Source organism: Antedon mediterranea, chromosome 10 (genome assembly GCF_964355755.1).
Source record: "Antedon mediterranea chromosome 10, ecAntMedi1.1, whole genome shotgun sequence".
Lineage (NCBI taxonomy): Eukaryota > Metazoa > Echinodermata > Crinoidea > Comatulida > Antedonidae > Antedon > Antedon mediterranea.
The window spans coordinates 22,195,481-22,212,346 of NC_092679.1; the positions used below are offsets into that span (position 1 = coordinate 22,195,481).

The 16,866-nt window shown below is 35.7% G+C and overlaps 3 protein-coding genes across 3 annotated transcripts in view; 2 read left to right on the forward strand and 1 right to left on the reverse strand.

Annotated features, from left to right (window-relative positions):
• Positions 1–4,221, forward strand: part of LOC140061135 (potassium channel subfamily K member 13-like) — a 30,714-nt gene extending 26,493 nt beyond the window's left edge. Inside the window, exon 2 of the mRNA XM_072107588.1 lies at positions 1,259–4,221. Within this exon, the coding sequence (XP_071963689.1) occupies positions 1,259–2,178 (920 nt within the window). The 3' untranslated portion in view covers positions 2,179–4,221. The remainder of the gene's footprint in view (positions 1–1,258) is intronic.
• Positions 4,222–5,131: 910 nt separating this feature from the next.
• On the reverse strand, positions 5,132–12,042 carry LOC140061133 (uncharacterized). Its single transcript, XM_072107587.1, has 4 exons — positions 11,747–12,042; positions 9,758–9,886; positions 9,054–9,311; positions 5,132–7,881 (listed from the first exon to the last, which is right to left on the reverse strand). Exons 2-4 carry the CDS (start codon positions 9,789–9,791, stop codon positions 6,665–6,667), a joined length of 1,509 nt encoding a protein of 502 aa, XP_071963688.1. The 5' UTR covers positions 9,792–9,886; positions 11,747–12,042; the 3' UTR covers positions 5,132–6,664.
• Positions 12,043–13,361: 1,319 nt separating this feature from the next.
• LOC140061321 (gem-associated protein 6-like) lies at positions 13,362–16,490 on the forward strand. The gene is made up of 2 exons (XM_072107831.1): positions 13,362–13,549; positions 16,109–16,490. Exons 1-2 carry the CDS (start codon positions 13,362–13,364, stop codon positions 16,488–16,490), a joined length of 570 nt encoding a protein of 189 aa, XP_071963932.1.
• The last annotated feature ends 376 nt before the right edge of the window (positions 16,491–16,866 follow it).

Here is a 16,866-nt window from a genome sequence, read left to right on the forward strand (position 1 = left end):
TGCAAGATCGACGAGAATCTGATCTTGACCTTTGACTTTTTATTTAAGCAAATTAGTCTCAATACCAGTCGTCATGACAACGTTTTATTGTCACCTTTAAATTGGTATTTTAAAATTGATCATTAATCTTGCATATTAATGTTGCTATTTATAGACGTCATCATCGCTATGATAATATTACTATTATCACAAGTGTGCATGGTATCATTTTAATGCAGCGCATGCGCAGTGAACTTAAAAAAGTTCATGCGACGAAATGGATGTGGAAAATTAATTATACAAGGGAGTGTTTTAGCAGATAAAAAATCATTATGTAGTCAGTTTTAAATAGAGAAAGTCTTGCAGTATTCAAAAACAATAAAAATCTAGCAGATATAGGTGATTATAACTTGTATACAGTTAAACCACTCCTTTTAGGAGATACCCCTATCAATTGAAACCTCTATTATGAGGACAATTTCCCGGAAATCAACGAGGGAAAATGTGTTTTTAAAACCACAACGACCATCCTCTTATTCAAGGTACACTCCCATTTAATGAGATATTCTATTGGGTTGGTTCTACAGAATGCCTGCTCAGTTAGCCGTCTTTAACAGTTTTCACACGCACGCGTAAACTTGGTCTTGTGACGTTAGAGCTTTTCGATAATTGCTTTTTAAAAAACATTTTATATATACACGTAATGTTTAACTGTACATAATATGATGATTATTCGTGAATAAAATGTATATCATACAAAATCGTCAACAGTAAAGGTGTGCAGTAGTTGGGAACAGATCAAGTCTTAAATAGCATGTTTGTGGTTCTTCTATACCCTCCTAAAATCTAATCGTCCATTTAGTAGCCTAAGTGGAGTAAACACGAAATATTTAATCTTATTACATCTATACATCTTGCAAAGTTAACTTATGTAACTATTAGCTTTTTACAACATAAACATTGAGGAAACTCCATTTCCCCCAGTTAAAAAAACATAAAAATTAGCGCCATCAACGGTTTGTTAAGCGTGGTTCCCACTAGAACGCAACGCAGCGACGTATCGACCCTGTATTGCGTAATCAAAAGTGGAAACCGACGACACAACAATGCTGCAAACATCACAGGTTTGATTTCACGCAGGCGGGGGCAAAGCTTTATGATTTTTATACCCAATGCAATTGTCATTTCCCTCTATTTTACATTCTGATTTTTTAAATGTTAACATACTTCCTAGTTACACTGTTTGATGACATAACACGACTTTCTTTTCATCTTTCAGGTTTTGGAATGACGTCACCGTCAACAAACAATGGAAAAGTATTCTTAATTTTGTACGGAGTGCCCGGATGTGCAGCAACCATTTTATTTTTCAATCTCTTTTTAGAAAGACTCATCACGTTTGTAGCTTATGTTTTAAAGGAATGGCACAAACGAAATGTAAAGAGAAGAGCATTAGCTGGAAATGGTCCAGTCGACCAAAGGATTGAAGCAGAGATTGATGAAGAACTGGAGAGGTGGAAGCCTTCTGTTTATCGAGTAATGGTGTTACTGGGAATAGCAGCGACTGTGATTGCGCTATGTGCATCGGCTATGTACACTTATGTTGAAAATTGGGAATATTTTGAGAGTTTCTATTTCTGTTTTGTAGCCTTCAGCACAATTGGATTTGGAGATTACGTCACAAGTCAAAACAGTAACTATGATAGACAATTCGCATATCGATTTGGAAACTTTTGTTTTCTTGTAGCGGGAGTATGTTGTATATATTCAATGTATAATGTTGGATCTATAGTTATCAAGCAATTCCTAAATCTTGTATTGAAAAAGTTAGAATGCCGTTGTTGTCAAAAGCCAAGACCGCGAGCGAGGCGGAACGCCATCACTCCCGGTCATGGAATGCGGCAACAAGGCGTCCAACGACAGGGAAGTGCAGGTAGCAAGAAAATCCAGAAAAAAGTGGAAGTCAAAGATATTGATTCAAACTATGATAGCGACGCGGAGATGAATCACGGAGACGGCCGCCGTATGTCGGGTGAGATGATATCTCTCAAAGATTTTCTTGCACATAATAAAGTATCTCTGGCAGTTATGCAAAAACAATTGTATGAGAGTCAAAATAATCAGAACAGTCGGAGTAATGGGGCGCTTGGGATGCCAATTGGGGGCGTGGCCATTGCTGATGATAAGCTACAAGAGTAGACAATTATGTTGATATGCAAAAAATATATTTCAATTACTCGAACAAAAAACGCCGATATAAACATTTCAAAGCCAAACAAATGTTATGTATGTAAGTTTTACACTTTGTCCAGACTATTTCTAATCATATGTTGAGCAAAAGTGGCCTTATTTCATATATTTAGGTCCTAAATAAAACGTGTCCTGTGGCATTGCTGTATCTAGTATTTTTTAATAATTTAGGTTGTGTATACAAAATGAATTACAATAAGTTAATTGGTACGTGGTTAGAAATCAGTAGCGTATTTTAATTATTTGTTATGAAATTAAAGTAAACGGATTAATGGGACTAAAAACCTGTATCGTACCAATTCGTACTAAAGTCGCACTAACGCACAACATTAAGTTACGTACATATAGCCCAAAGTGAAGGAAAACGCTATATAACCTTTGCTATAGGTCCGAATGTATAATGTAAACATATCAATATAGACCCTATGCTATAGAAACATTGTATATTGTGTGAAAAAAATCTAGATTTACCGTCCCAAACTATTTTGTAGATTTGTTTTGCCAAAGGACTTGGCGTTTTATATTTAATGAACACAGCTTTATTTTAAAGTGAATTAATATCAAATATTAAATTATTGATGTGAAATTCAGGAACCAAGATATTAAGGGGATTCCGATTTGCGATGACCTATGACCTATGAACAGGTCATGTTAATTCATTGTGCGCATGCAGAGAGGTTAAGACGTAAATGTGACGGTGTCTTGGTGTTCAGGTCTTGTCGCCGACAGACACATTAATGGGTAGGTCATAGTTCATCGCAAATGGAAAACTCCCTATTATTAGCTTGGAATTGGTTTTGTGATTATTATTCCGACACTCGGACCGATGTCCGAACGAAGCTGTGATTGGTGCAGCGCAACCTTCGGCCACTCACCCATTGTCGGAAAAATAATCACATCATTTTGACGAATTAACATTTTACAAAAATATTAACATAAAAAAAACATAAAAATATCAAATGTAGAGTTACATAGATTTTAAAATATGATATAAGTAACTGAAAAAAGCTATTTTAAGAGCATCACATTTATATAGTTGTTGGACGAGGCTTAATAGCTTCTCAATTTGATTACAGTAAGTCTATAATAATTATACATACCTGTACACTTATATTAATTCTCAATTATTGGTTCACCTCTACTCATACATTAATACTTGGATGTGAACCAATACATACATCATATCTTTTGTTTTTAATAAACGTAATGTATAACCCATAAAAAATATTTACAATTATAATAAACTCCTTCATTGATGTATACTCCTTCGGCTGATGCATCTATTTGCGTATTATTCTATGCAAGTTAAATAGACGGATTTCGATAGGTAGGGCCTAGGATATCGGAAACTAACGTACCTACTAAAAAAAGGAAATATACACTCCTTTTTATTGTACATATAATAAGATCTATATATAATGTAAAAAGTAACTTCCTTTTAACTAAAACTATTTATCGTTAAAAGGAATCAAAGATTTTTCAATATCTAAAAATGTCTTTTTTTTCTAAATGTGTGCGTGTGTGTGATGTGCTACGAACGTACGTCTGTGGAATATTAACGCGGTTTTGCGAATCATTTTAGTTTTTTTTTCAGAGAGTTTGGGGCAATATTGAGAATTGTAATAATGTTATTCAGTGACCTTTGTCCTTTGTTTTATGCAGAATATAAATCGAAGCATTCCCACAATTTACCTTACTAAGCGTAGATAGATACATATATTATTATTTATATTTTAGTTTGAATCAACGATTGAATAACACAAATAATTATACTGATTCAAACAATTAGTTTATTATGAAAAAAGAATTAATAATATAATAATAATCTTGCAATTTATTATCAATGTGTTAATAATAATAATTTTATTATTTATATTAATTTAGGTTTTTTACGATCTTGTAAGTTTCACATTGAGCTCGGATTTAGTCCGGTGGCCAGAGAAAGCTTCAGTCTATTTTTCGATTTCGATCACACGGTTCAATTCTTAAATACTACATCCATAAAAAAATAGATTCTTTATCTGGCCGCCACCGGACACGAATCCGTGCTCAGTGTAGATGACAATGGTGATGGTAGTGATGATAAGTGCGCTATTGCGCAGTAAAAAAAATTGCAAGCGCGCGCACATCACATGTTATGGGAATTTAACTTATGTTAAATCAACACCGGTAACCAAAATAAAGTGACAAAAGGAAGGCTTAAGCCACACAAATAAAGTAAAATGGCCAAGTAATATTGAAATTTAGTTGCAAAATATATTTGGAGAATAATTATAAATTACAATTAAAAAAAATATTGATTGATGTTTCCATGGTTATTTATTGTTATCACTTATTATCAATATATTATCACTTATCATCATTATTATATAGTTTTATATGTTACTATGTTTAAAAATGAGAATTTTGTAAACATTATCTTTAGCTTTAAAATTGTGTTGAGTTATTGTTGGTTTCATTAGCAACTGAGTAAAAAAAATCGTATTATAAAATTTACGACTAGGTGCATTGAATTACCTAATCAAATTACCACAACATTGGTTACGCGTTTCCGTCATTGATTTTTACGACTTCGACGCGTCATACTAGGCGCGCCATACATAAATTAGACGTTTATCTAAAAGATGATGTTAACACGTTTGGCGAACGATTCAATGTTCATATATTACTTTTTGTTGTTAAGACCCCGGTTAAGACTTAAAATAATAACGAATAAAACACATTATTTTCTATACGGCGTTAACATAAAGGAGCACAGGTACAGTAATAGTCGTAAAATGTGCATTTAAACATTTTTATTATGAACCCATTAAATTTAATATCATTGCATGATTTCCTGAAAATTAATGAGAAAAACTTTACAGTTATTAAGGATTAATACCCATCAAATATGTTTTTATGAATATTTGAAATTACTCAATATGTTATTAATATAGTATTTTACTTTATAATGCTATAACATAACCTGTCCATGTGCATTTATATATACACGTATGAAGTTTCGTACATAATTTAAAAAAAGACACAAAAGTGGCGCGTGCGTACCATTATTATCAATGTTTAAACGCGCGCGTCAACGTTTGTATCTCCTTGTGGTGATATACTTTATCATGTACGAAGTATAATGATTTTTCGTACATGTGTATGATTATTTTATAAAAGACACAAAAGTGACGCGCGCGTACCATTAATATCATTGTTTTAACGCGCGCGTCAAATTTTATTGTGGTCTTCAAACACACCGACGTAGAATACACTATTTAGTCTTATTTCTGCTAAAATAGCATACAGCCCTAGAATTGTTATCGGCCATGTTCTCCATATTCAATTGTTTTAACTACAGTTCATGCTTAATTTAAAACTGTTACATAATATATGTATTGCGCAATTTGTGTGAATTATCAAGGCTAGGTTTTCATCATCAATATTGTACACTAAGGCCATAAATAATATAAAAGGCGATGCGACAAGTTTTAACGTTTGAAAATCAATTTCTCCTCCCCTATTCCCGCAAGAATATCGCAAATCGACTTTAATATGCTTAAAACAATAATATTTCCCAAGTCTAGAAGCAGTGGGTTCATTAATGGCTGTTTCAAACATAGTAGAAAGGTCTTGTCAAAATGAGGTCTTTTAGATTCAAAGTACAGTTGTATAAGATGAAAAAAAAATGTATATATTATCATTGGTAGTTTACGGTAACTATGGTAACATAGCTATTAAGTATATCATATTATTTGGAAATAAAATCCTTTCTTTTAATCGCTATTTCATTGATTTTTGTAGTTAATTAACATAACATGAATAATTCATGAGCACTTTAGATGATAATTTTAAAGGTTGTTTTATTTTAAAATTCAGACAATCTTCTTACAATAATGCGCCAACGATAATTAGTTAAAAGTGCGTTTACACGGTTTCATTAAACCATATTTTAATTTGTGATCACTTAAACTGTATGGCAATGTACAATAATATGTGATTCTACAGAGACGTGCCCTAACAATGGTGGGGGGGGGGGGGGGGGGCAAAAAGACTTGCCCTAAAAGTAAGGGCAGTCAACATTAGGGCAACAATACTGAATTCTTTTGTAATTCATAAGTATAATAGCTGAAACGGATGTCTTCTGAAAGAAGAAACTAAATGTTATTGCGGTAACAATTACACTCATCTGCAGTTATACATTATGCCTAATAGTAGGCCTGCAATATCAATTGGTGATTCACACAAAAGGAAGAGATCTGTAGGTATAGTTGAGGGTATACAACGAATACCCTCATCTCTAAGGAATTGCATAGTGTCCAATTTGAAGCATCTTCTGACTAAAGCCGCTATGACACGGAGTTGGAAAATACAGGCCTAGTTGCAAAATACACATGCCCACCAAATCACCAGAATTGCATAGTGTTAAAAAGTTCATTAAAATATCTACCAACTAATTGATTATATGTGTAAAGATCTGTAATCGTTTATTGTCAACTTCACTGACGACAATTCTACCGTCTGTCAAAACCGTGACATCTTCAGGCCACTTTAGCTGTCCTTCTTTCGATCCTTTCTTTCCCAATGTTGTGATACACGTCCCTTTCATGTCCAAGATCTGGATTCGATTGTTGTCGCTGTCAGCGACAACTATCCTGCCTTGTTTGTCAACCGCGATGCCATTTGGAGATTTGAACTGGCCGAGTCCTTTGCCGCGCTTTCCAAATTTGTGATGGAATTCTCCATCTAGACTGAATATTTGTATGCAGTGGTTGTCCCGATCGGACACGATTATTTTATCTTGGTTGATAGCAAGGTAGGATGGGAAGCAGAATTGGCCTTCTGCCTTTCCTTGGCTACCAATTCGTCGAAGAAACTCTCCGTCAGAGGTAAAAACTTTGACAGAATGATTACAAGTATCGCACACGTAAATGTTATCGTCTGCATCGCATGCAACGCCTGCTGGGTAATATAACTCATCTTCCTTTTGACCCTTGCTGCCAAACTTTCGTAGAAACTGTCCATTTTTATCCCAGACATGAATGCAGTTATTCACGTGATCAGAAACGACTATGTGACCTCTGTTATTGATGCAGACACCAGTTGGTGACGTGAAGTACTCACCACCTAATGCGTACGATCCAAATGAGGTTTTAACCTCTCCACTTGCGTTCATGATTCTGACGCACTGGTTTCCTTCGTCAGCCACGGCAATCACGTCTCCGGACACGAAGGCGACTCCTTGCGGACCGCTATTGAGTTCTATGACTTCCGAATAAGTTTCTGGCTTTGAAGTTTCCTCGATTGTGTTCTTTACATTATACGGAGTATTTACTGTATTGGAATTGTAAGGAGGAACATGGCAACCGTATTGCGAATACTGCAATCCACCGTGGGCCCCTTGAGGGATGTGACCTGGCTGAGCTGGCATGGCATAGGCAGGGGACGGGCTGTAGGCTGGTGGCGGTTGAGCTGGGTACGGGTAACTCGGTTGATATTGCGGTGGTTGTCCTGGATGATTGTTATGGTCAGCTGGAGCTCTGATCGGTGGCGTGTCCGATAAAGAAAGCTCGCTTATTTTTGTCTGTAAACTTTCAACGTACTCTCGTAATTCTCTCAGCATTTCCGCCGACTCTGTTCCTGGAAGTTTCATTTCTTCAGTGACGTCATCTGGAAAAGATAAAAAAACACAATCTGCTGGTAGATACGGGTAATTCAATTACTCTCAATTACAAGCTACAGCTTTGCGAAATGATATTGCATAATTTGTCAACATAATTAAAGTTAAAAAAGCCGAATTTAATTTCAGTTTCCAAGGTCAGACTTCATGGTAATTATTCTATTGTGTTACACTATGTGTGTTTATTAAATAAAATCATAACCTTGTCTAATTCGATGCATGTCGAATTAAAAAGGAGAATTTTACATCATCATAAGACTGGCTTGTGTTTTCACGGTATATTATCTTCGATCATTACAAGGAAATATCAAGCGCAGTTCCCACTAGGACGTAACACACAGACGTAGAGGCAACGCAAGCGAGTTGACCAATGACAAGCAACAGTTCGAATAATCCATCGCTTGTGTGTTGGTCAAATCACTTACAGTGCGTTGCGCTTCCGTCCTTGCGTTGCGTTTCTAGTGGGAACAAAGCATTAGTGATAATATTGGAGAAGTAAAGGCGATACGATGGTGTTGATAGTGACGATGGCGGTGATAACGTCAGTTAAAAACCCCAGAACTTAAAGGTAGCGTTATATACGCGACTAACAATGTTTCTGTCTGAACTACAGAAGGCGGATTAGTGTAAGACAACTGTTACGCTTCGTATCTGGAGTTGGAATAACGATGATACAGATAATCAATAATGATAATGATCACGGTTGAAAACAATAAACTTGTTTATTTTATGCATTTTATTGCGTTCATTGTAGTTATCGAGTTACTCTATTCCATTGTATTAATCACGGTTAGACTAATAAACTATCTCATATAATATTGATTAAACGCAAAATATGAATATATATCGCTTTAAAGTACATTAACGGTTATATAGAATGTGAGTACTTTTAAACGATTTTATTTGAATAATATTAATTCCGTAGTATTTTAACCACATTGACGTAATTTAAATCCATCTCATTTTTACGGCCACCGTACCTTTAGACTAATATCATTTAGGAGAGTTTGGTCCAATCTTAAAGTCTGTCACAGTTATCAAAGTAGAAGACTTAGATACCTGTTATCCATAAATTATATCCATACGTTGCTCAATTATTTTTTAATATGAAAATTAAATAGTTTAACAAGCAGAGCATGACGCCGCCGCGCGGCAGACCTACCTTGATGGAACGCCGCAAGAATGTCATTGCGACCAACTTTCTCCAGCGTCTTGCAAAGTAGTTTCACCGTCTCAATCGATGAGCCTTTCTTGCGTTTGAACGAGAGAAGCATGGCGAATATCTGGTTTTCTGTTGTTGCGTTGTCCCTCTTAAGCCGGTCCAGTTCACTATAACTGATGCCTAGGTAGGATGCGATGGACTCCCATTCGTTGCCGAGGTCACTGGCAATGTTTCGCAGAAGTTGCTCCTTTAGGAGATCTGGAAAGACAATGATACATTAGTTGGAAATGAATTAGGGAAAGAATTTTAGAATTTTTAGATATAAATGTGGCTATAGACCCGTGGAAATATGGCATTAGCTTGTTTCCAAAGTAACGCAACGTAAGTGATTTTACCAATCATAAGCGATGGATTATTTGAATAGTGGCTTGTCAGTGGTCAATCCGCTTGCGTAGCGTGTACGTACGTCCTGGCGCTGCGTGTCTAGTGGGAACCACGTTTTAGTTGGAGATACGTAGACATCATACTTATATATCATTGCATTGTGATGATAATGGTAAAGTAATATTTATAGGACTTTAGTCCTGCGTAAATAAAAAAAAACCAAGCATAATGTACTTTTTTTTAAATGTTTTAAAAAATATGCGGTTTATCCAGGAAAGAGTAAAGAGACAAAAATAAATATTCAAAATAATTTATTCTACCTGGCTTCTTCCGCAGTCCGCCCGATGACGTCATTGTATTGCGTGCGGACAGTACAGTGTTTTTATAGACTTAATTCTTTTATTTCCTTTTAACAGCTGATTTGCGTTTTTAATGGCAGTTAACAGTGACTGAAATGTTACAAAAATACATAATGTTATTTGTAATAATTAACCTGTTTACAAATACGTGACGATTTCATCTAAGTCTTCTTTGAAGAAATTCTAAATAAACTAACAACATCAACATCATTAGCAGGATGTCGGAAGCAGAACAAGAACAAGAGGTATTTTGAATGTAAATGTCTTACCGAACCTCTATATAGGGGACATTTTCAAGACCAAAACAAAAAGGCTGTGTAAAACATATATTTCCATTCGTCCATGTCTATAGGACAGGTTTCCTTCTTAAAAAGGGGTGTCCCAGATGAAGGGTTCCATACTGTAGGCCTATTTATCAAAATCATCAGCGATGTGTACAACTTGCGACGACCGACGACTTAGGTGTCTAGTCATGTTATCTTTGTGCGCATGCGGTGATGTTAGGACGTGTTTCCACTATCCCCATCTCGACACACCTTTGATGGTGTTTAGGGCCAGGCGACGACCTACGACATTAACTAATTAACCTAATTCGGTCGTCGTCGTCTAAAATCGAAAACTCCCTAATGTTGACGCTTGTACACGCGAAGCAGGTTGTGTGTGTGTGTGTTTGAAACAAGTCTTATTTACCCGGGTGATAATGCGCCAATGACGTCATCAAATTAAAGGGGTTGACCCAGAACATTTTAAACGAGAGAGTGGTAACATATATTAGTCCTTCGTAGTTTTTCAAAAATAGAACGAACATTCATTTTAGCTGCAAAGGGGGAAGCGCTCCCGCGCCTGAATAACAAGGGCCTGCATTTATTTGTTGCCGGCATACTGGAAACCTCTTTATTTAACTAAACCTTACACCATGTAGGCCTAAATGGTTTATTCCTTAGCAACAACTTTTAATATTGTCAAGTTAACTTCTTAGGGTCAATGAACGCAAAAGGAACCTGGATTTTATTACAATACTTCGAGTTTAATGCACGCGTGTAACATTCGTATGACACGAGAGGACGTATGTGGCATTATTGTAATAATACCGTTCCGGGCAAGGACCAACTATAACTTGTACATCGGGTAAAACAAGTTTTGAAAATAAGTATACACGCGAGTGCCACTCGTGATTTGCTCGCATGGGTTCACAACAGGTTACTTGTTTTACACAGAGACGGGCAAGATACGGTAGTTAGTAGAAATCAAGCTAACACTCTCTGGTTATCGCGAACGACGCAGAATAGAAATGATTAATTCCATTTAGATTTCGAAATGTCACATAAATTAAGGAGATTCGAAACACATTTATTATCATGTCTTTGAGTACAAAACCTCCAAGTACTTAACTGAGCATGCGTGCGCGTGTCGTCTGAAACCACTTGACATGATTTGCAGATGATTTTAAATTCGAATTGAAAATACTTCATTGAACAAGTTGAACTATGATATTGGTGTAGGTAATTAGGCCTACCGTACCTTCAAGTGTAAATATAAAGAGGTCGAGGGTTCGAGATTACGTGTTGGATCCCAAGGTGTAGGCTATGTGTGTGGGGTGAAGGGAGACGAGGTGTGGCGAGGGGGGGGGGGGGGGGGTTTGGAGAGGGGGAGGTAGAAATCCAACAAATAGACCTATCTCCTTTTGACAGACTTTTAATATTGTCAGAACTCTTTCGTTAAAAATCCTAAAGTTACGTTATAAACAATATGGTTTCTAATAAACTCTTTCCTTTAACAACATAAAACGCCGTCTAAATATGAATGAATAATCAATATTTGAAAGAAAAATCTAGGCCTAAATAGGCTTAAAACCTACAATACAATAGAACCAATTTCACTTGTCAAAGTCCGCACTACCTAATATAAAATTTACTAATAATAGTCCTATAATATAACAATAAATCTTACCTTATATTTCAATACATTTCCAAATATGGATAACGTGTATCATATCCAGCACAAGGACTATTTTATTGCAACTCCCGTCCGAATAAAGCACATGAAAAAAGTTTTAAAATATCATGGCGCGGCTGAAGTATTGCCTTAAGTTTGATATCGGTGTTAAAAAGTTAAGAATTAAACAACAAATGGCAGTGAAAATAGATAAATCACTCTCCAGGATGCTGTCTAATTAACACTCTTTGTTTTCAGACTTTATTTACAATCCGTTTCCAACAATAAAATGATTAATTTTCCTTCCCTGTTTTTCGGGACGTCTTTTTCTGTGGAATGCGCGTCTTAATTTGAACGGAAATTAGAGCATCCTGCATGAGTCAAGCGTTTTAAAAAGATTTTTGAAAAAAAATAATAATATAGATTATTGACAAATATTATAAAGTACATAATTATGATTATATGAATATTATTATATGATTATAACAACATTGAACACTAATAAACAAATCAAAATTACAATACTGTATCGCAAAAATTATTAATAGCAATACCAGCCGATTCTTCTTGGTATTTATCTGGAGTTTGCCAGTATCATGGCAAATTCCATGATATAATGTCGCATGTGACGACGGTGTAACAGCACAGTTTTACAACATCTGGAATCGCGTGTAAAAATACACTTCAGTCTTGACCGTAAGCTAGGTTGTAAATGGCAAAAAAGGGGGTATTTTTTTTTGGAAAGGGGATTAAAACTATGCTGTATATTGTCGAATTAAAAAATAACAACAATATGTGTATCTTCATGGATGTGTGGGGGTGGGTGTTGGAGGTGACGAGTGATAAAGAAAGAAAGAATGAGAAAGGCTACTTCTAAATCCTTCGCAGAAGGCCGGCTATAGAAAGGACACAACGAAGAAAAATATATGATTTATTAACAATGAAAACAAGTCGATTGGCGCAACGATAATAACTGCGTCGGTTATTATTGAATTTAAGGTCGACTTAGCTAAGTCGGGCGAACAAATTAATTTACTTATTCCCGCCACTAATGCCATCTGCCCGTCTTCGTGACAAGAGGATATGATGATCATGCATGCATGGGTTGTTGATAAAGAATATTTTTTGTCGAAGTCCATGGAGGAAATCCTCCATGCGAAGTCCGAATGAAAAGGCCCCTCGTGCGTTGTATCCAAGCGTTTATTGTCATATTAGATGTTATGGGGGGTGGGGGGGGGGGGGGGGAGGGTGGAAAGGAAATTCGTCCAATGAGGAAGGGGAAAACATATTTTAGTCAAACCATGAAATGTGCTTGAATATAAATGATAAAGAATAAAGTAGCAAACGTGACCATTAAATTATCAGGCCTATAATAAATATTATATAACGATTATTTTATAGTGACTATATGCATTAGACTACGTGCGCGGATCGGATGAACAATTATAATTTATGATATAATTGTGTAGGCTCCTTTGTAACCATTTTAATACAAATTTGATAATAAAATTCATGTAACCATGGACGCTGAATATTGTATAAAATTATAACGCTAAGAAATCGATTGATGAACCGGGAAGAGGGAACAAAAACGATAGCGCCCTCATAAAATAAAATAATCACAAAAAACATGGCTGCCCCCACTGTTACAAGTACAGCTGAAGATTTCTTTGAAAATATGTCTCTTCAGTCGATACATGACCTAAATATTTCACCGTGTCGATTCTTAGAATTAGTGTACATGGAAATTGAACTATTTGATATGAATGGGAAACGATATAAAGGTTGGGTACACACGGTTGACCCCGTTTCAAAAAGGTAAGCTAGGCCTGGCATTTGCGCTGGTTGTGATGAGGTAGATCATCGCTCGCGGAGAAAATGCCGACGACGAGGTTTTCGTCGTTACACGTTTACTTTATGAAGTATTGAACAGTAATAATTTTACATTGAGTTAGGCCCATGCAGCATACATTACATACGTTTACATTGTGAAACTCTTGTTGTATGGGTGGCCCAGTTTTGCTAACTGCTGAGGAGAAGGAATTGATTCTGTGAAGTTGAAATACAGTTTGAGTGAGTAGGCTAGCCTAGCTAGGCCTAGGCCAAATTTTAATTAATATGCAACATTCAACAAATACATCTCCACATATGCAATAATATGGCCAGTATCATAGGCAAATTCTGTAATACAGTGTCACATGCATCACATATGACGCCAGTATTACGCTAAGGTTTGGGTTAGTTTATTGCATGTGATAAATGCGACACTGTCTGTATGACAGAATTTACCAGGATACTGCACAAACTATATATACAGTGAGAATCGGCTGCAATTAGACACACAGCAGACGTACTTGAGACTGCCTCAATTATACAAAGTCAATACAAAAACAACTACTAAAAATATAGTACGTCAGGCTATACCCTGGTGTTAAAAACTAATTAGACATTGTTACATGTAGCTAATCTTAGTGATTAATTAGATGGCTAGTGCTGTGTCAGTGATATAGATATTGAAGTTTGATGACTCTCATGAGAGATCCGCTTATTGATTGGACACAGAAAAAACTCCATGAACCATGACCTCTAATCTATACATCGTTAACATGTAATTAAAACAATTCTTTGTTGAAATATGATTTTATTCCCATAGTAGTTTAACATTGTATAGGATTTTGTGAGAATGGGAGAGTGGTGCTAAAAATACAGAAAAAAAACCTTTTAGCACCCTCCTATTCAGTGTGCAATACCTACTACTAAAGTGGACACTTTTCCATGGACTGAATTAAAGGCTTGTTTTAACACTTATGGCCATCTACTATTCATGTGAACCTGTAACTTTGTTGGGGTCCTGAATGAATGTGTCCCATTAATTCAACTGTATTAGGTGGGGATGGGGGGGGGGGGGGATATTACTAATTGATTATTTATTACTACTTATCAATATTGATATCAATTGATATCATACTGTATATCAGACGCAACAACAATCAGGTCTATTACAACATTTACATTCACCTGGGAATAGAACAGCCGACCTTATAATATATACAATGTATACAATGCATTTTGAACAAGTTTAAAATTAATAAAGTATAAAAAGCCCATGGAGGTATTTCCATGATGAGCCGTATTAAATGGTAACACAATAGGCAACACCTATTCATAGGGGTATTATTTATTAAGGGGACCGTCCTTCAGGGCCCAAAAATTTGTGTCCTGTAGAGTGGTTCTACTGTAATTTTAATTTAGAGGTGTTCCTGCAAAGCTCTGTCTACACTATAGAACTTGTATGGTAGTGATATGAAATCATCCTGTCCATATATGGGCACATTACATTTCTTTTTCACATAAAATTTGATAGTGTAGACAGAGCTTTATAGAATTGCGTGTATTCTGTAGTTTTGTACCCCACCCTTGTTATTAAAGAAGTTCTCCTTCCTTGGTTGAAACAAAAGGAAAAAATGATCACAAGCTAGGTTAATTCTCAGACATGCCCAAGTCGCCCCGCCCCGCCCCGCCTCCCCCCTTGGTTCCATGCTTGGCAACCCCTACCAGTATGGCATCACATCTTTCTATTGCAGAAATGTATATGAAAGACATCAATAATGACATAGCATTCATATTAATAAGCCTTCATCATATTAATAATACTCTTATTATTATCAACAGCATAAAACCAAACACCATCAATCAACCTGTCATTTGTCCTCCTATATGTTCATCTTTTATTCTGCTTTTAATTAGTCTCTTAATTAAGATTGCGAACATCAACATGATAATGATGAATTAGAAATTACCAAACATGGATTCATAATAATATTTAAAGCCTTTTCATGTAATATTTTCGAGATGTTATCAGAATTTCAATGTGGTTTGATGAATGTATGTGCCTGTGGTGGTGATTTGACGCTGAAATTGCCCTGGATATGAATGAGTACAATTGATTGTTAGCCACAAGCAAAGCTGAGCTGAATGTGTTAATGTTCAGAAGACATACTGAATGGCACCCGATTCTCTGTAGGCCTACTGTATCTCCACATACTGTATGGCATGTATCATAGACAAATTCTGTAATACAGTGTTACAGTATGTTAAGTTTATGGTTATGCTTATGACCTATGATACAGGCATCACATGTGATACACATACTGTACAAATTACAATACTGAGAATTGGCTATGTATTGTATGAAATTGTCTAGCTCAATTAAATTTGCTTAACATGCTGTGTGAGTATTTCTTGCTCAGCTAATCTTAATCTTATATTAAGAGTACAGTATTAGTGACTGTATTGTATTCCTCAGCTAAATTTAAATAAATTTGCATAAATTATTATTTTTCTATGTGCATCATGTTCTTTTATTTTTCTCGACAGCATTGTCCTAGTCGAATTTGGAGAGGTACCGGCTGTTCAGGTGATCATGGGACACGCCCTAAAAAACTTGCGCATTTTGAACGCTGATAAAACAATAAAAAAAAAATTTTTGGACAGTTTATTTCGAATAAATAACGCAAGTGGGTATACAAAGGATAATCTTATCAAAACAAAGAATGCGGTTCGACATTGGCTGGAGAAGAATCGTATTCCTGTTGGACTTACTGGCGAAAATGGAGAGAATTTAACGGTTTCAAATGCGTTGTTTATTGTGGCGCCGTATCGACCGGAGGATTGTATAAGCACGAATGAAATAATTTTAGATAGAGTACAAGCCTTATTAAGGTCGAGGCCGTCTGCGGATGCAACAGTTGTTGCTTAGTAACAACACAACTTAACAACAGCATGACAATTATTTATATGATAAACAGCAATAAACTTTATTGCATTTGGATAATCAATAGAGATAGTAATCATACAGCACATTTACATATGCATTCCAATATTATAATTACTATAGTTTTGCAAATAAATGTATTATACTTTTTGCATTTTTGTTTAAACAAACTTATTTAATTTAAGAGTGTCGTTTTGAATTAGGGGGCGGGCGAACTAGGCGTTTGCAAGAAGACATGTTTTTCTGGCATTACAGTACATGTTTATTTTCTCTTGGCAAAAACAGACCCTTATAATAACAATGTTAAACAAAATTTTAAAAAGATAAAGACAGGTCTAATTCACTTATCAGGCCTATGTTA

Bases quoted from the DNA above. Each gene is read 5' to 3' on its own strand.
- LOC140061321 (XM_072107831.1), top strand. From the start codon at position 13,362: ATGGCTGCCCCCACTGTTACAAGTACAGCTGAAGATTTCTTTGAAAAT. The intron at 13,550-16,108 runs GTAAGCTAGGCC...TTTTCTCGACAG, and splicing joins GTTGACCCCGTTTCAAAAAG to CATTGTCCTAGTCGAATTTG.
- LOC140061133 (XM_072107587.1), bottom strand. From the start codon at position 9,791: ATGACGTCATCGGGCGGACTGCGGAAGAAGCCAG. The intron at 9,312-9,757 runs GTAGAATAAATT...TTGTCTTTCCAG, and splicing joins CGGACTGCGGAAGAAGCCAG to ATCTCCTAAAGGAGCAACTT. The intron at 7,882-9,053 runs GTAGGTCTGCCG...TATCTTTTCCAG, and splicing joins TCTTGCGGCGTTCCATCAAG to ATGACGTCACTGAAGAAATG.